Genomic DNA, 20,366 nt, shown 5'->3' with positions numbered 1-20,366 from the left:
CCCCCCCCCCACCCTCCAAATTACAAAATAGGCCCAACCCTATGTCAATGGACTCGTAACATCCACGCACCGAGTCGTCAAATGACGAGGCAAGCCCATTGAAAAAGGTAAAGTGCTTCCTGCCAAAAGATTCTCCATTTCCAGCGCTTGACAATACCGCCATTTTTAGAGGTAAGAATCCCAAACCCACACCACTCAGTCGGCAAATTTGGAGGAATAACAACAATAGTACTAAATGAGCATTTTGAGAAATACTTTGTTAGGTCTAAAACAGGAGAAAGTACAATTTGCCTTCTGGAGAAGGATAAGATCTGTCTCAACTCACAAGCTAATACTAACAAGCAAATGAAAGGATAGAAAACCTAGCTAAAGAGATTCAGGAAAACAGCATAATACATGCCAAACGGCAATAATATAGTATTCCAAGTTGCGCATCACCCATAGCAACAGCCATGACTTCCATTACACCAATGACTTGGAAACTTATTAGTGAACTAGGGAACCAAAATTAACGGGTATCAGATGACGCACCACCATATTATAAGGAAGAAGCCATCCTCAGAAAGCTGCTGAGGAAGGAATAATACAAGTAGATAACATGCGGCACCATTTAATCAATGACGACTGATCATCAGAAATAACATACTAGAAGCCCTCAAACTAGTTTCAAAAAATGATGAGGACCATGTCCCACATTCACAAGGCACTTTGATTAGCCACTGCCCAGATACTAAGCTCACAAGAACACCCATCCTCCAGTGCATGGAACTATTGTGTAGCAGAGCCAACAGGCTATTTACCCTAACAAGGGCAAGCACAATAAACACAGCCTAGAGGTACTTCACCATGCCACGACCCTCCACACTGAGTTTTGTGGCTTGGAGTTTCTTCTTTTTGGGAGCTTTTAACTGCTGCAGTTTCTTATTCATCTGCAATGAGCATACCAATATTTCAGTGTTAGATCAGAATCATTCGTAATACATAGCAGCAAAGGCACTAACATCGTAACAAGATCAAACTCCAGAGATAAAATTAGTACTCAGTAGGAGAAAAATATAGGGCCATCTCACGCCATAAAACCCACTCACTGAAACTAAGAATACCAGAGGATGATTAATCTCATGTCCCACGCACAACAAGATCTATTCACTGAAACCACAACTAGGAGAGACTCCAGCATTATAATTTACATCATTTCCCCCGAATTAAAGAATTTCACAGGAGTATCTAAGTTAGGAGGGATTCCAAGACGAGCACCAAATTGAGCACTTCATTTTATAGGCAAAAAGCTATTACTGGCTCCTCTGATAAGGATATCAGGAGTCTTGTTCTAAAAAGCATCCCCCTTCTGTTCCTTTTTTTAAAAATTAAGAAGCTTCATTAATAAGGCATCAAGATCCTTTTTATTCTTATTTATCTTTGGTGGAAAGAAACTAAGAGATGGAGGAGAGTGAAATGAAGAAAATAATATAAATTCAAATTTAGTTAGCAAGACGTACGCACCTTCATTCGGCGCTGGTCTTGAACCATTGCTCTAGCCCTGGCCCTAACTTCGTCAGGATCAATCTTAGACTGTGGACGCACCACAAAATCCATTGACATTGCTTCAGGCCTTGATGTAAGTTGCCTACCAGATGACTGACCAGATTTTTGCCCTCTGCGAATTTGCAAGCATATTAAGCCACGAGAAAAAATAAGGATGCAGCAGACAACTCACAGCACCCAATCCAAAGATACTTGGATCAAAAGGTGCGAAGTCAGAACATCTTACTGTGAATATCCAGCCAAGTCAAGGTCATCGTCTCTGGATTCCATTCCTGATGCTTTATTCATGGGTCTGTGACAATATAGAAAATATAGTTATGGATGGTAAATATTCAGACTACAACTGGTACGAGGACCAGTAGAAGTACTGAAAATAATCAATACTTTTTCAAGGGCCGCCTGTATTGAGCAGCTCTCTCATCCTCTAGATTTCTCATGTCTTCAAACCGTGTACTCTTGTTGAATATTGGTCGACTCTGAATAAAAAAACAATCAAATGTCAGCTTTTTCACATTGATAAGCATCTATTCTGTGCAATAACCAAATACAGATGATAATGTTTTATGTTCTTCGGTGAAAAATTTGCCAGTAGTAAGATGCCCTATTGTAAATATACATATATAAGGATAATTCTATTAAAAAGATAGGACCTATCCAAAAAGAAATAAAATCCTATAACCCCATTTTATATCGAAATACCAAATACATAGTTACCTAGACAGCATGAGTTGCAGTCTCCCACCTCCCCAGAAAAACAGAAGAGTATATAGCTGAATGACAAAATAAGCTAAAGCTGGAAAGATGTTTGCCTAATATATTCTCAAGATACTGTAATGAACTTGAAAACCAACTCAGCAATATAGCGGACAAAAGATCATTCACACTCCAAGACATAGAGAAAGCTAAGCCCCAGGCCTCCAACAGAGAATCCCTCCTTTTATAATTCCTTTCACAAAGGGAAAGAAGAAATTAATAAATAGTTAAATCCAACTTACCCATTTGTCAACCAAATCCTTGGCAAGTTTCCTGTTAGATGTAGTCTCCTCATCTGATTTCGAGAGGAACATAATAACCTACATCAAGTAAGTAACAATAAGTCTCCCCCATGTACCTCCATCTTGGAAGCTATTATGCTACTAGTTCTACGTGAAAGGTACCTTTCCAAGACCACTCTTTTTCAACATCTCTCTTCTATCATACTGCTCAAGATCAATTGGATACTACAGGATCATCACGAAACATAGAAGTGTCAAGTCAGATGACACAAAATACAAAGTTGCAAACAGATAAACAACTAAGTCGAATCTAGAAAGCATGGTCATACATCAGTAAGGATCTTTAGGATCGCAGCACGAATGTTTATGTTGGGCAGGCTCCCATCTGGAAGGGGTTCAAGCCAAGTCCTCAAAAGAGTCAACACTCCATGATCTAAAAATTCTTGCTGAAGTTGCTTCCTACAAATTGAGAAATTGGGAAGTGTCAATGTACATCTATTAGCCTCCAAAAAGAAAATTCAGTTACTGCCATGAAAATAAATGACAAGCTCACTCACTTAGACAGGACATCTATGAGAAGAGGGAGTTTTTTTAGTTTATTTATAGCAGGTTTGGAATGTCTATTCAATTCGGCATCCTCCTCGGCAACAACTTCCAACTCAGCCATAACATTCTCTACTAGCAATGCAATTTCTGCTGCACTCTTTTCAGTTTTCTTTTTCTTCTTGCCTCCCTTGAAGAGCTGCTTGATTTCGTCATCCTCTTCCCCTTCTTCAGCCTGAAAAGAATAAAATTAGAATAAATATACCATCCATACCACCAATTGGCTTCACAAGCGCCGAAGGTATTCCAGATAAAAGCAAGAAAGCTTCAAAATCAGCACTCTTCTATAGATTTTTACTAAACACCATGCATAAAGCATCCGCAATGTTGGGAAATGATGATAAGCAAATATAGCAGGAAGGAACTACAAGTATCCAAAATTCTACCTGCGGAGCATTGCTGGGAGACAGTGGTTCATTGTCGCTTCCATACCTGTCAGCTGGATCTACACCACTATCATCAATGAAGTTATCATCATCGGCATTCTTTGGACCTTCTTGGTCATCCTACATTTGAAAACGAAGACCATCACAAACATGTCATTAAAAACAAACTGCCTTCAATTTGGATATCCACTCAACTCTATTAGCTCCTACAGACTAAACTAACATCATTAGTAACACTTGCTTTTCCTGACAAGGAAATTTCAGTAACTCATATTCAAGTCAGTATCCCAAAGAAGGAAAAGAAAAAGAGTTTCTTGTGATACGTGAAGAATTACAGAACTATTTGAAACATGATAACAACAGAGATAATTGGCCAAACCTCAGAGTCACCACCAGCAATGGTATCCCACATCTCCTTCATCTCCCGATCCCCCTCCTGGTCCTTTAACCTGCTTCCTCCCGAGTAACCCCCATTTTTCCTCAACTTAAATTTCTTCTCTACTTTCTCTCTCCCCTTCTTCTCCTTCCTCTTCTCTTCACTAAACTCCATGCCAAACCTCTTCCTCTTTCCACCACCAGCAGAGGAAGATGAAGGACCACCGCCGTCAAACTCATCACGCATATTGCCAGTCATGTCATCATCAGCAGCACCACCATAAGCATCCTCCTCATCTCCTAGCCCAATATCCGGAGTGTTTTCTCTAGCCGAAGATTTCTTAATTAACCGCTTCCTGGGCTTAGACTTGTTAAGATCATCATATACCGGGGTCGGTGACCGCTCTCGCTGTCTCTGATTCCATGCATCATCATCATCGTCCAGATTGTCACCAAGGAATTGTTCCTGTTGCTCGTTATCTGATCGGACATCCTCATCAAAATCCACCAATGCCTCTCCATCCTCATCTATGTACCTGGAAGATGAAAAAACCCCAATCAATACACCATCTGAAATCCTATTTCAGCTCATCCCCAAAAAAGGATCAAAATCCCAAACAACACAGACCCACAGAAAATCACGGAATATACAAAAAAATTCTAGACAAAATCTTCATTAGTAACCATAACTTTTGCTGTTGTTCAAAATGGATCAAAAGAAAGGAGCAGACGCCCAAAAAAAAAAAGATCCACAAGAAATCTCAACGAATTCATTATTGGAAACCCTAATTCAACTCAACACACCAAAAGGTGTCATCCAAAATCGACACAAAAGCAACACAAAAAGCCACAAACTTTCTGATCAAATCGTCATCAGAACCCTAATTCAACTCATCATCGAAACGGGTCATCCAGAAAACAACCTATCGAGAAATAAACAACACAAATCTAGATCAATTCATCAACCACAAAACCAAACTCGACTTATTACAAAAATGGGTCATCCAAAAACAACCCAAACCAACCAAAAATCCCCAAAATCCCGATCAATTTCATCATCAGAAACTCCAATTCATCTCATCACCAAAAGGGTCATCCAAAAAAACACCCAAATCCACCAAAAACAACACAACTACAAACATTAAATCAAAATCAAAACAATCGAAACGTAACCCTTTAACTTCTCGCGGAAAATAAAAGCAAAAACTTACGGATCGTTGTTGTAACTCATCTTGAACGCTACAACGGCGCAGAGAGAAAAAGATGGTTAGATGGGTATATCTGGAAAAGTAGATTATATATATAGATGATTTGTGAAGTAGGGGTAGCTCAATCAAATTCTATAGGCTATGAAACGATGGAGGTTTTCGGACTTTGTTTACTCTACTTGTGAAGGCAGCAATCAACACGGTCAAAATTCTAAACTTCAGTTGTGATTGCCTTATTTATTGTGAACATATATGCCTACACTTGTTGCTTTGCCTCCTTTCTATTTCGGAAAATTACTCAAGTATTTAGGGTAATTTTAACATAAACAAATCTCACTTTTTCCTATACATATATTTGGTCATAAAAATTTAATTTATTTTATCTTAGAAATTGAAATAATAGAAAAGATTATTTTCATGACAAATCATCTATTTAGATTGGTTCATTATTATCCTATTGATCTACTTTGAATATCGAATCGAAATGAACTTATTCAATTTTCTGCTTCTTTGGTTTGAATTTTGATTTTCTTTTCTAAAAAGTTCTATTCTTTGATTTGGTGTTCGATTTTAAGAGTTACCTTTCTTTAATATACTAAAAATTGAACTCTTATTTAAAAGATTTTTTTAAAAAAAAAATCATATTTGAGCCCAAAACACCAAGCTCATATACGTAATTTATTCCAAAATTCAACAGTCGTCCAACATCAATTCCTTTTTCACCCTATTTAGTAACCCTATGTCCCTATTTACTTGTCCATATTTCCTCTTTTAGATGTTCCTATTTACTTGTCCATTTTGACAAATCAAAAAAGGACAAAAAAAATTTCCCTATTATACCCTCATTTAAACTTTTTAAAAAATTTTAAGTTTTAATTCTTCCTCTTTGAAACCATATTTAATAAGGGTAAGATTGTAACTTTACTATGTTAATTATTGTTATCTTAATATGTGTCTTTTCTAAAGTGTACAACTAAATAGGGACAGAGGAAAACTACCCGTGAACTCCAAAGCAGTAATTGCAATCTGCATATCTGAGAACAACAAGTGAGAACTGCTATTATGTATGTTTGTTGTTATGTATATATGTTGTGTGGTGTGCACCATTACTACGACTAAAAATAACTTTTAGCGGTAAAATATTAACATTAATAAAGAGTGCTAAAGTTTTTATCACCATTAGCTAAGTGTCATTAAAAATTAATGTCGCTAAAGGTTTTAGGGACAAATACAAAGAATGCTAACTGTCGTTAACAAAACATATTTAGCGGCAATTAAGAATTAATTACCGCTAATGATCATTTTTGATGTAGAATGTGATATATATATATATATATATATATATATATATACGGAAAAGGGCCTAAAATATACCCTTCAACTTTGCAAATTGATACAAAAATATCCTTATTCTACCTTTCAGGCCTAAAATGCCCTTGACGTCAACCTTTGGGCTCTATTATACTTTTATCTTTAACCGCCTAAATTCATAAATGATGTGTCACTATCCTATTGGTTATCCTAAAAATTTATTAAACTAATTAAAAAATCATATACCCACCCAATAGTCCACCCGTAAACTTACCTAAATACTCTAACTTTCCGGCCAAATATCATCTCTGTTTTTATCCCCAAAGATCAATTCACCAAAGCTCCTGATCGTGATCAACAGGATTTTAACTCCAAAACAATAGAAGATACTTGAGCAAAATTATCTACACGAGGGAGCAAGTTTTAGGTAAATATGATAATGCTCTTTCTGCCTATGAAATCTAAACTTATTGAGGACATGACCTTAAATAGAAAATTATGAGGGACACGAATTAGATAGAAGGTTATATTGTAGTTGTAAAGTATCCATTAAAAGAACTCAGACCACACCTTGGGAAGTAAAATCAATAGAAACATTGGTAGATTACTTTCAAAAATAAATAGAAAGAAAATGAAGCAGCATCTTCAAGTAATCTCCATTACCATCTTCAAATTGGCATCTCTAAGTCAGACAAACAAATGAGACTTCCAAAATTATCAAACCAACATATAAGACTTCTAAATTGTTCCTTTTTAAAAATTGAGAGCTTGTAATTAGAGGTGTATATCCACATCTAATAACATCAATCAACTTTTCATGTGTTCTACTCCTCAATCATATATAACTTAAATCAATCTAAGAGTGATAGATAAAGGAACGCAGGCAAAACTGGCAGTACCATAACTTTAGAGATTAAAGCAACTCAGACATTAGCAATCCCTAGCAGTCCCTGACACTTCGTGTCTCGAATCAAAGAACATAACATCTTTGACAAAATTACTGCAGTTTGAGTATTTGAGTAAGTTTACGGGTGGGCTATTGAATGGGTATATTATTTTTTGATTAGTTTAATTAATTTTTAGAATAGCTAATAGGATAGTGACACATCACTAAAAAAATTAGGCTATTAAAGATAAGAGCAAAATATAGGCCAAAGGTTGACGTCAAGGATATTTTAGATTCAAAAGGTAGAAGAAGGATATTTTTGTACCAATTCATATTATGTATATTTGTATGTGTATATATATATATGTATGTATATATATATATGTATGTATATATATATGTATGTATATATATATGTATGTATATATATATATATATATATATATACATATATATATATATATATCGCTACATCAGCTTCAACACAATAATGCTTCTTATATTTACTTGCTCTATATTTTCTCGTCTACAAAACAGTGTAAGAGCCTTACCATGTATAGATAAAAAATTCTTCTTACAATGAATAGGAAGTGACGTAGTAAATGAGATAAGTATATTACTTGCACGTGTTTCTTTTTTATTAATTAAGAATACAAAATTGGATGGGCCCTGTTTGATTATGATATGACATTGAGTTGAAGTTTTGCAAGATGTAATGTTTCTAGAAAAATAAAGTTTTATCGATGTCTACTTGTAATGCTTGTTTGACACACAATGGAGGCCCTTTTTAGCTAGCACATCCACTACCATATTCTGCTCCTTGTACACATACACCAGGGTTGAGATTCCTAGCTGCTTCATCAATGATTTGCATTCAAAGATTATGTTAGCATAAGGAAAATGACTTTTAAATAACATCAAAATAACACTAGTAGAATTTGTATTTAGCTCTAAAGAGGTTAGATTTTTTGTCTCGCAAGTTGAAGGTCATGGAAGATGGCATGGAGTAGGGGTGTTCAAAATTAAATTATTAATAAGCCAGCATAAAATTAGATCACTGGGTTATTGATATTGGGTTAACATCAAATAAACAAATGTGAATAAAGTAAAATTTCATAAAACAACTAATTGATACGAGAATGAAGTATTCAATTTTCTTATTTATTAAATAATTAAGTCGTTAAGAGTTTTCACACTTTTATTCTAGATATGTAAAGTAATAAAGAACGTATAATATTAAGGATAACTTTCACATATAGCAAACAAAAAATTCATATTTGTATGTTATAGCAAACTTTGCATGATTGTGCTCCCTAGCAAACATAAAACTGTATAATTCGCTATACATATACAAGTGTATAATTCGCTGGCCTGAATTGTATAATTCGCTGGCCTTTTTCGCTGCAATTGTATAATTCGCTATCCTATTTCACTGCAATTGTATAATGCACAATTGTATAATTCACTGCCTATTTCGCTGCAACATTAAGTGTATAGCAAGAAGATATATGTTTTTCTCTCGCTTTATACAAAAACAGAAACACAATATATACACTTCTGTTGTATAAAGCTAGAGAAAATTGTATTTCACTACAATTGTATAATTTGCAATTGTATAATTCGTTGACCTTTTTCTCTGCAATATTTGAAGTAAAATGTTTATAAATTGTATAATTAAGTGTATAACACGAAGATATATATTTTTTCATGTATATATACAATTTTCTCTCGCTTTATACAAAACAGAAACAGAATTATACACTTCTGTGTATAAAGCGAGAGAGGCGAGCGAGAATGGAGAGTGGCGAGCGAGATTTCTGGGAGAGAGACGCTGGCAAATTTTAGCTAACGTTTGCTATGGAGCACAATTAAATCAAACCCTCGCTATTTCATTTATTTTAGGTTATTAGTTTGCTATTATATACAATTTTCCCTAATATTAACCCTAAAGGTTAAAGCCTTGTCTAATATTTTTCCATAATATATTCTAAATTGAGAACTCAAAGCACATTTAATTTTCTTGTTGTATTTATTATTATATACTACTATAACTACTAACCCTAAAAAGTAATAGTAATTTTCGACTACTCTTGTTCAATTTTGCTCTCTATTTAGGAATTTGGGCTACTCAATTAGCCAGGACTCAAGTTGATTGCTAATATGATTATTGCTATTCCATTACCAAACCAAGCTAATCAATTAGCTAGCAGATTAGTATATTTGAAAATTAATAATTGATAATCAAATTATAAGCAAAATTATATGTCTAATCTATTCCAATAAGCAGTCATATGTAAAATAATATATAAGTGAATGAACATGAGTTAAAGATTACAAAAGTTACTAATAACTAATGACATTTTGTTATAATTGGTAAAGTAAAGAGATACAAACGTCAGAAAATTGATAGGATTCACCAAGTGAGAGGATTAAAACTTCATTTATACAAAAAAAAAAAATTCATTAAAAGTTCGTATATTTAACCTAAACAAATCATTACAAGATAGATGCACTTACGTAATAAGGAGAGAATAAAAATTAATATTTGCATTTCTAATGAGTCATCATATGGTTCATTTTTTTCCATTGAACTTGATTATTGAATCGTTAATCTCAAGTTGAATTTCCTCATATATGACAATTGAAATTAGCGGCTTCAATCTCATCCACACAATGTGCTCCAGACTTTTTTTTCTCTAAAGCCTTAGTATATGAATTTACAAAATTATAACAAATTTTAATACAATTAGTATTGATGATTACGAGTGCTCAATATGATCTCATAATATATGAATGGGCAAAGGACAAGACTCACATACCTTTAAGGTAAGATTACCATTTGTCCCTTATAAGTTTATAATTACAAAAATCTCTCAAACTGATACAATAATATAAGCGCTGATACATTAATTTGACGCACGAGATACATTAATCGTTTAATAAGATACATTACATTTTATACATGATTCACTAATCTGGTGTACATTTTATACACGATACACTAATCTGATGCGCGAGATACATTACTCTGATGCGCGAGATACATTAATTTGATACGCTGATACATTAATCTTGAGCGTGAAAATGAAGAATTTTGGAAATTCGTAAAACTTATAAGAAGTAATGGTAATAAGAGAACTTAAATATAAGATTTCTGTCATTTATCCTATATTAATATTGTGTTTTCTCCTTATGTGTATGAATTTATTGTTATAGTAACAATTTTTACTCTACCAATAATATTGGTGTTAACAAAACTAATAAAAAAAAAAATTATTTCTCAAAATAAAGTGTTTCATATAATAAAATTAATTCACTTTTCACTAGTTTTGTACTTCCAAGTTAGGATTTTTTTTTTACTTTTCTCAATCCAACAAATAACACAAAAATTTCTATTGTTTAAATATAGTAATTTACATAATTTTAATGGCATAATACATAAATGTACGCTTTAACTTGACCTCATTTCACATTTATGTCCTTCAATTTTGAGATAAGTAGACATTTAAACTTGAACAAGTAGACACGTGAGTCCTACGTGACACAATACACATAGGACACCACGTAGGACAAAAATGACATGTAGGACATATGTGTCTATTTGTGCAACTTTATACAAGTTTAAGTGTTTATTTGTGTATACCCAAAGTTGAAGGATATAAATATAACTTGAAGTCAAATTAAAGGTCAGATTAATATATTATGACTTTTTAAATTTATTAAAGGAAAAAAATAATATATTCTCCATTTTAGATAATAAAACAAAAAAGGGGCAAGTAGTTTTATTTATTTATTTTATTTTTTATGTGTCGTTGTCTTTTTCCTCTTTTTCTTTGCGCCTAAGCAAGCTATAAAATCCAAAACATTCTAAGTTATACAAAATCATAAAATTTTGGTAATCCAGTAATTAATGTTGTATACTACTAGTTGAATTTCTCAAAAACCATTGTATAAATATATATATATATATATATATATAAATGAATTTTACAAAAAAATTGAACAAATTTTTTTTTATTTTTTCACTGATATCATCTGCTAATCTGCTTTGCTTTGCTTTGTTTTCTCCGCTCTGCGCTTTGATAATTTTTTTTTAATCAATGAAGGATATCTATTATCGTGGTAAGAATCCCTTGTTGTTCATGTTTTTTTCTTGTAAAAGTTTAGGGATCTGAATTTATCTGTTTCGATTTGCTTTATTCTGGAAATGTTGTGAGCTGAATTTGATTTTCTGCGAGTATTTGCTTGCATTTTAGTTTTTTCTGGGATTAATTTTGCGATTTAATTGAGTTTAGTTGCTTGTTTATGACTGATTTCCTATTTGGGTGGTACCTTTTTTTGCTTTTTCTATATGGTGGTGTTATTAGACTGAGAGCATTTTAAGATGTTGAATTTGATTTTTTTATTATGCTAGTGATTTGAAAGTTAGGGTTTGGTAGAGAAAGTATTAATCAAAGTTAAAAAATTGAATAGTAGGTGGTTTATCTGTGGAAAATCTTTTCATAACCTACATTTTTTTAATAATTTAAATTCGTGAAATTTTTTTTGAAGTAGTTTTGAAATGGGAATGAGTTCAAACCCTAGGAAGTATTTTTCAAATGTTTTTTGAGGATTAAGCAGTATTAAAAAGAACTACTACTTCTTTAATGTTAAAGGCTTATAGTTGGAAACAATTGCCAACTTTACTTATGAATTTTTTAAGTTACAATTATTTTGGGACAATTTTTTTGAGTTAAACGACAGGTAAAATGGGAGAGAGGGAGGGGAGTGTGTATGCATAGGAGAGTTCTAAGCAAGGATGTCTTTCGCATTAGAATAATATGATGGGACGAAGGGATGGATGGATTGGGATAGAGAAAAATCTTCTCTCTTTGAGAAGAGAAATGGTGGACTATGACTTGGGATCAATATATTTAGGAGAATACTGATGGAGGAGGACATTGACCTCTCTTTTTTTTTTAAAAAAAAATTGTTGTTTCTTTTCCAATTATGTATTGCATTGTAGTGCAGAAGTTTGAATTCAGACATTTATTTATGAATTGTGCATTTGCTTTTGATTTGGAAACTGACAAAATTTACATTTCAGAGGAAGCCAATTAGATTATATCTGTTAGTTTAGCATTGTGCAAAAGGTAAGAATTGACTTGACACCGACTTTATGGAGAAAATTGACTTGTACAGCAATCGCCGTGCAGTGCAGAAGGTGGTTAGTATCTCAAACTAACCTATGTTCTGCACACACTTTCTTTCTCCGCTTAGGATATAATATATCTTTCTTTTCAAAAATGGTAAATGGTTTGTGACTTCAGTTGGATGCATTTCAATGTTTTATCTTCTCACCTTTCCTGTGGTCAAGTATACGTTTGTGTTAGAAACTTAGACCAATAAGCTATTCAAGTCACTTGGCATCGGTTGCTTTAGTAGTATGTATGGACTTCTATATTTCTATGGAATGCCTTTGTTCAATTTGTCGAGTATCTGCTTTCTAAAAAAAATTAAAGCTGGACAAAGCCCTTTAAGTTGCAGTCAACTGATATATTCATGAAGATGCTGTTATTGTTTCCTTTTTTGACTGATTGACTTCCTATTTGTTTTTCTTTGCTAGGTTTTGCATTTTCTTCAATATGATGTAGCTTCCCGGAAATTTATCACAGATGGTTTTTACTATTAGTATTTAGCCTTTTTTTGGTACTTGTAAATAGATAGTTATATCTGTAGATAAAATGGAACCAAAGGGGGTTGGATTTTTAGATAGTGGTCGTAGGACTGTGGTTGGAGAAAAGAGTAAAGTGGCTTCTCAGAATTTGGCACATCTGCTTAGAGCCAGCAGTGAGAAAATATCAATTCAATCCAACTGTGATAGCAAGCTTGAGAAGAGGAAAAGGATCGTTCACTGCGAGTCTAATAGTCAATCACATCTCAGGATATCTGTACACAAGAACTACCTGAACTTTAAGAGAAGCAGACTGCCGCAACGTGTACTGTTTTATCAGAACGGTGAATGGACCGACTTCCCTCAAGATATTATTCCTATAGTTAAAGAAGATTTTCGGGCGAAAAAGACTGTTATTGAGGTGAAAGTTTGTGACTTTCATATAATTCTTGATATTCTACATATGGTTCAAATAGATGTAATAAATGGTTTACAGAAACCTATTGCCTGGATAGATGAAGTAGGTAGGTGTTTCTTCCCTGAGTCTTATCTTATCAGTAGTGAAATGCTTGGGAATTTTGAAACCCTGTCAAAGAGAACTGAAGAGTTTATGACAACTGAGCCAGATAGGATAACTGATATGAAGTTGCAAGTCGACATTGACTTAAATGGACTGGATAATCGCAATTTGGAAGAAGATCTGGAAGAGTCAAATATTGGTTACAAGAGGAATAAAGTATGTCCTCTTAAAGACAGTCAAGAAGTTGCTGATTATAAAAAATCAGATGCAAAAATGGAACAAGTTGCAGAAAATAAACAGAACCAAGAAACACCGTCTCCTGACTTTGTAGCTAGCCTGAAATTGGTGAATGCAGAATCTGTCAAAAATATGTTTATTATGGGAATGAATGTTATCCCTAACAAGTGTGAGATCAAAATTACCAAATGCTCTAGTAATTATTTGACAACTCGCTTAGAACTCTTTGAGAAGCAGGTTGAAATAACGCAAAAATATCGTGGAAACTCAAATGTTCGATATGCATGGCTTGCCGCTTCTAAAGATTTGATATCTACAATTATGAAGTACGGCCTTGCACCTGGAGGATCTAAGTATAGGCCTAAATTTGGAGTTGGTGTTCACCTTAGTGCTCTCCATTGTGCCTCCAAAAGGTTTGAATACATTCTCTTTATCGAACATCATTCATAACTGACTATATATTGCATTTTCCACAAGGTCAAACTGCGGTCAGTTACCAGATTAAAAGCTTTTTCTGATTTGGTACTTCCTAATCATTTGATGGCTCCCCCCCTCGGAAAAGAAAAAGAGGAAAATAATACCTAAGCCCTAAAGAAAAGAATGCTGTAGGTTTTCTTTTTTATTTAGTGAAGAGGAGTGACTTGGATTCTTGTATGATTCGTAATGTGAATCTCCACACGTCTAACAAAGAAAGCTCTCTCTTTTGTCTTGTTTATGTCTGTTATTGTTTTCTTTGAGGATCTAACATCAACCTTCATTTTTTTTTTATCTGTCTTCCTCTTCCAGTGCTATTAATTGCGATGCTGATGAAAATGGCGTACATTACATGGTTTTTGCTCGTGTGATTTTGGGTAATATGGAACCTTTGCACTGCGGATCTGAACAATGGCATCCCAGTGATGAAAAATATGATAGTGGAGTTGATGATCTCGAGAATCCTACTCATTATGTTGTTTGGAATATGAATTTGAACACACATATATACCCAGTGTGTGTTGTGAGCTTCAGAATTCCTCCAGGAGCTGAAGGTAATCTCCACTTTGTTCCTATATTGAAGCATCAGGATGACACCATCCGTATAGGTCTTATAACTCTTTAACAATTTTTGTTTGAAACTGTTGTTAGTGTCTATAACCATGGAGCCTGCTTCACATTACTCTCTCTTTTCATGTTTCTTTCCTTGAAATGGAAACTTCACCCTTATTCATTTAACTTTTCAGAAGTATCATATTCACTTTTATCTTTGTGAAAGTCAAATGCCAGAAAAAAGTACAGTATCTTAAATCTACTTTGAGCCCTAGTTTTCCTCATAACCAAATTCTTCTCAATGAACTTTTGGAGTTAAAATTGAATTTCAAGTTAGTTAGTCTTTTGGAAATAAGATTTAGTTATTTAGTAAGTGTGTCGAAAGTATACAAGCAACATTTGTTTCATATCAAAGTAATAAGAAGTATTTATGCCTTAGTGAAGGATTATTCATTTGACTGGGAAGTGAAATAGGAGAACCAATTTTGGTTTAGACACGGTATATTATAAACTGTACTCTTATTTTTCCAATTTATGATCAATTATAGTATATTTCCTTTGAGACATTTGCTTTCTGGAAAAACTTTGAATATAAGAATTATGCGGTGAAATTCTCAATGTTCTCTAGATCTGTGAAATAAATGAAAGTGGCAAGTTTGTTGCTGATTTCAGATTCTTTAGATATGTGAGCGATTCCTTTTGTGCATTTTCTCTTTTATTTTTACTTTTAGCATTTTAAAAATTGCGGAAAACTTTAAATATTTGTCATTGAAAAATCATGCAGCACTTGGATTAACGCTACCACGCTTTTTACAGGACCTCGCGTTGGAAATGATAGTCGGATTGATGTCTCAGGTGTCAATACTTGTCCTCGGGGCCATGTGGAACAGGTACCCACAAATACATTTCTGAAGGACTTGGGAAGTTTAGCTACAATATTGTACACTTAGGTTGTTGGGCGGATTTGATTATATGATCTTCATTGAACTATAAGATGGGGGAGTTGTGAGAGACAGTGTTGGACATGCAACAAAATCGATTTTTTAAATAAATTTAGGATTTTGAAATTTTTTAAAGAAATCAAGCACAATGGCAAAGAAGAGGAACATGAAGTTCACTAATTCCGAAAGGCCATGTCTTGAGTTTCTTTGGCAAAATGAGTGAACATCAAAAAAACAGAAAGTTACTTTATATGCTTTGACATGTTTGTTGCGCTTATATTTATTGTGTCGATTTATCTTCTTGACCAATGGTTGAGTTACTTCCTCAAATGCATGCTAGTTATCTAGGAAATCATTGATGCCATAGGCACTTGATAAAGTACTCTCTGGATGATTGTTTGATATTATTTAACGGGTTTGCAATTGTTAAGTATACTAGTATAAGGTTGTGGTCCAACAAATAATCTGCATCCACTACTGAAAAGGCATAGTAATTGCTCTTGCACATGCTTTAACACCGGTATTCTTCATCTGCCGCACAAGTAACATTTCTGTTTTACATGTCCTACAAGAAACATGTCTGTTTTGCAGCCTTGCTGGAATTGTATCTGTTCATCAATTAACTGCAGATCTTTTTAGGTGACAGTTTTTGTATTTTCATCTTTAGGGAAGTCCCCGTTTTCAAATATCACTGGTTAAATTGGCCCTGGAAGAGGCTGCGAGGATTCCAAAGTCCAGTGGGGTGCCATTCTCCTTGTTGATTGATGCAATCTCCAATGTAGTAAATGCCGAGAAAATGAACCATGTTACTAGAAGTTATGAGTTGCTTGGGGTTTGTATACAGAATCTTTTCCTCTTATTTTACACCTGAATTTTGTATTTCATCTTGTTGTTCTAATGATTTTCTTCTCTTATGGTTTCTTCTCCGACATTGATAGTTCAAGAAGATATGTAGGGATGAATTTGAGAAACGGTTGGTTGCAATCGTAGGCAATACTCTGTTGAAGTCCACAACGAAAAGTTTGCTGAGCAAGGTATGTCCTGTGCCTTGTATCTTGAGAATTTGTGAAGTTACATGTCAAGTGACTTCTTGTCTAAATTAAGAGCTGCCTTATATTTATAAGCTGGCTTATATTTATTTTTTAAAGTAAAAATGGATATAAGGGTATTTGCACTATTTTAGGTATTCTAATAAATGCATTTTCTCACTCTATTATTTTATCCCTCCGCATTAATTAATTACATATTGCATGAGTTACTTACAAGGGCATGAAATTGGTATCCAGTTACCTTGGTTTATGCCGAGATCATCTTTTCTTCTTTGCAAAGTCAAATGAGCCGAAGTGTTCCTTCTTTTACTTTTTTTAAATTTTATCTTATTGTTTGTTTACTTCTTTGTTTTGTTTCTCTTTGGCAGATACAATCAAAACCCATTGAAATGGTTCAGCCAAAGCAAGAGCCACAAAGTGCTGACTTCAAAGGAAATACTGCCCTATTCCATTCGCTAGAGCCACAGACCGAGTAACTGTGTTTATGTGGAACACCTTCTCTCTGTTGTAGTGAGATCGTTTAGATGGTTGGATTTCCTTTCCTACTGTAATGTGATAGTAAAAGCATCTGTTCTTTTGTCCTAGAATATGGATTCGTGAAGTAGTTTCTTTTATTTGAACTGGTTAAAAACAGTTTAGTTTCAGCTACTCTTTGAAGTGAATGCTTATAAAGTTTGTCTTTTGAAGTTTATATTTCATCCTCTTTCTGCCTTTGGTCCATATATATGTGTGTGTGTGTGTGTCTTGTAAGATCTCTCTCTAACTGTATCAAAACTGGAATACAGTGAATGACCCAACTGGCGGCATCAGCTTCTGGTCTATACTCTATACTACTGCTGTCTACTGGTATGAATGTTGCACACCTTGTGTAACATTCTTGTTTCTCCGTTTTTCTCTTATACTGTTTGGTGATCATGTCTCCAATATTTGTGAGTTTGCATGAGCTTGATCGATTTATCGCTGGATATCGTAAAATTATTGGTGTGTTCCCAGGTGAGGCTGTCCATGACCCAAGGATATTTGGCACAGTTCTAGGTTGATGAGGGTAATATTACAATTTACAAAGTTGGTGTTGATAGTTTCTACTATTCCTAATTTGGATCAGTGTTTCTGTCCGTGAGTTTCATTGATTAATTGGACTTGCATGTTGTATAAAAATGTCCCTACCTCAATAACTACTAATGTCATTTCTTTATTCTTGATTACAGAAAAAAAAAATGAGAAAATTATGGACAATGACTAGAGTTCAACCACTAATAGATCACAATAAATATGCCCTTCGGATTGTCGTTCAATAATTCTCTCTTACTATTGTAGAAGAAAGGTCGGTTTTATCATGTTCGTTACGAAGAAAAATATTATCTTGAAAGTGATTTTTTTTACTTATGTTTTATGTTTAATAAGCAAGTACTACGAGAGGTTGGGTGGTGGAGATGGGGATGGATGGAGCCACCTTAGGCGAAGGGTGATCTGGTGTACAAGCTTTGTTAAAAAATTGTATGATGTATATAGGTCAAAATGTTAGCTATTTATGAGTGTATATTTAACGTTCTACATTTATAACACGACTAATAAGAAAACTTTTACATTCATCGCCAAATTCATGGCTCCGGGTGAGGAGGACAAAATCAATCTAAAAAAGTGAAAAATATTTTCCTTCGTATCGAATGAGATCTGCTGTTTTTCTTTTCCCATTCCATTGGATCATATTGAATGGTTAGGTATAAGTCCCATTAGTAGTACATTATTATTCTGATTAGTGAATTTATCGGTTAATAATATAATTCTGTCTCACCATATTTCTTCTTTAAAAAAGAAAAAGAATTAAACTATTAGGGTCATAAAAAGAATAAAGAATAATTAAAAGCAAAGTGTTAATGGGTTCTTGTCGAAAAATCTGAACATAATTTTCTTCAAGTCTTTGTCATTAAAAATGTATGGCATTTCGAAGAGGTTCACTTGTTTATTTAAATTCTACATGAAAGATTCAATATGTTTTCAACTTTTTGACATTTTGTGCTAGTCTTATAATTTAAAAGGATCCTATACCTACGTTAGATAAAAATAGGCGTCAATCATTATTTTTATTTATTAACATGAAATATAATATAGCGGCGAAACTGTTTCATGGGGTCTTAGGTTTGAGCCCTGAATAATGAGCTCTGCAGTGCACGATCCAAATTTAGTCGGGGTTTCAATATAGGTTCGGAACACCAAGGAGAAAATAAAAAAAAAAAACTTTAATTTCATTTGTTTGAAAACAAATCGTACCTTAATGAATTCTCTTATTTTGTTATTTATTTATTCAAGTATGGTCAAGTCTACTTTAAGAATATTGATCTTTTTTGCTTGTAAAGGAAGGATAGTTATATGTATCATTCTCTCATGGGAAAATGTCTTAATAGATTAGGGAATATATTGAAAATGATATGATTTTTCTTTGTTATTCTTGTACCAATTGTAGGGTCTATTTCTAAAAATTATCTGGTTTGAGAATTTTTCCCAGTTGGCTAAGTCATTGAAAGAATAAAATTCTAAGGAATTAATGGACAATATCTTTTTCCAATTTAAGTGAGAGTTCTTTTTTGTGCACTATATATAACAAATATTTATTCACTCTTTTTCCTTTTATTATATTTAAAATTGTATGTTTACTTTATATTTTTAGCAAGACATATTTGTTTAATTTAAAAGGAGCATCATTAATTTGATCAACGAATTATGAGAGAGAATAAACCAATATTTCTTTGATTTGAATTTTGAAGAAAGATTTCTTTTTAGAAGTAATGTGTAAATAATATAAATTGGACTTTAAATCAAAATGAACATATATGATGTATAAGTACTTATTTTAATTTAGTTTTATGATTATTATTAACGTAATGGCGGATGTAGAATGCTAACAAATTATGAGGTTAGTTGAATTCAATATTTAATTGAATACAGAGCTTAAACATACATATAATTAAATATCATTTATGTTTTAATAAATATTACATTTTGAAATTCTAATTCTGAAAAGTGTAATGAGTAAAGCGACAATAAAATCATAAAGATCAAAAAAGAAAATTATAAATTCACCTTATATAGAGAGGTGACTAGCATATAAAACTATAAATAGCATATTTCTTTGCTAAAGTAAATGACAAAGTCATTAAAAGAAAATTATGCACTAATAAGTTAAGATTTAGTCAAATATGCAATAGAAGAAAATATGTCGCTCTTAAGATTCCTTTCTAAATAAGCTGTGATTATTGATCTTTTATTAAATAAAATTATAACTATCATAGAGTATATAGCATCTTGTTTAGTTCAGGTGTCAATTATTCTAAACATCTCTTTTTCCAAGTTAAGCATGTGGAATCTGTAAGTGCTTGACTAAATATTTGAAGAATATAATTTAATGCATTTTTTTGTGAAATCTTATTCTTAAAAGATTAAATTCCACACTCATTTTTTTTGTTTTTATTGAGGTTAAATTAGTCATTACACATAGTTGTTAATGTAATTAATTAGCTGTTAATTCAATTAGTTAGCTATTCAGGAAGTTAGTTAAAGTTTTCTGTTTTGGTTAGTTCTGTTTTGGTGGTTATATAACCACATGTAGCTCACATTTTCAGTTACCAAAAAA

General features: G+C 33.1%; 2 protein-coding genes across 5 annotated transcripts; one reads left to right on the top strand and one right to left on the bottom strand.

The window, feature by feature from the left end:
• Positions 1-229: 229 nt before the first annotated feature.
• LOC107023357 (protein IWS1 homolog 1) lies at positions 230-5,378 on the bottom strand. The gene is made up of 11 exons (XM_015224028.2): positions 5,116-5,378; positions 3,909-4,440; positions 3,530-3,649; positions 3,098-3,318; positions 2,870-2,999; positions 2,703-2,765; positions 2,541-2,618; positions 1,930-2,021; positions 1,772-1,837; positions 1,504-1,657; positions 230-929 (listed from the first exon to the last, which is right to left on the bottom strand). The coding sequence occupies exons 1-11, from the start codon at positions 5,133-5,135 to the stop codon at positions 831-833; spliced, it is 1,575 nt and encodes a 524-aa protein (XP_015079514.1). The 5' UTR covers positions 5,136-5,378; the 3' UTR covers positions 230-830.
• A 5,896-nt stretch (positions 5,379-11,274) lies between these two features.
• On the top strand, positions 11,275-17,433 carry LOC107023461 (inactive poly [ADP-ribose] polymerase RCD1-like). Of its 4 annotated transcripts, XM_015224159.2 has the most exons (8): positions 11,288-11,431; positions 12,396-12,515; positions 12,915-14,132; positions 14,506-14,747; positions 15,562-15,635; positions 16,354-16,518; positions 16,625-16,720; positions 17,104-17,433. In XM_015224159.2, exons 3-8 carry the CDS (start codon positions 13,033-13,035, stop codon positions 17,209-17,211), a joined length of 1,785 nt encoding a protein of 594 aa, XP_015079645.1. In that variant the 5' UTR covers positions 11,288-11,431; positions 12,396-12,515; positions 12,915-13,032; the 3' UTR covers positions 17,212-17,433. The 4 variants fall into 4 exon arrangements, with proteins under 4 accessions (XP_015079642.1, XP_015079645.1, XP_015079644.1 ...); XM_015224156.2 differs by lacking the exon at positions 12,396-12,515 and having other exon boundaries at positions 11,275-11,431; XM_015224158.2 differs by lacking the exon at positions 11,288-11,431 and having other exon boundaries at positions 11,454-12,515.
• The last annotated feature ends 2,933 nt before the right edge of the window (positions 17,434-20,366 follow it).

The sequence above is a fragment of the Solanum pennellii genome, chromosome 6 (assembly GCF_001406875.1).
Source record: "Solanum pennellii chromosome 6, SPENNV200".
Lineage (NCBI taxonomy): Eukaryota > Viridiplantae > Streptophyta > Magnoliopsida > Solanales > Solanaceae > Solanum > Solanum pennellii.
This window is presented reverse-complemented; position numbering and strand designations above follow the sequence as displayed.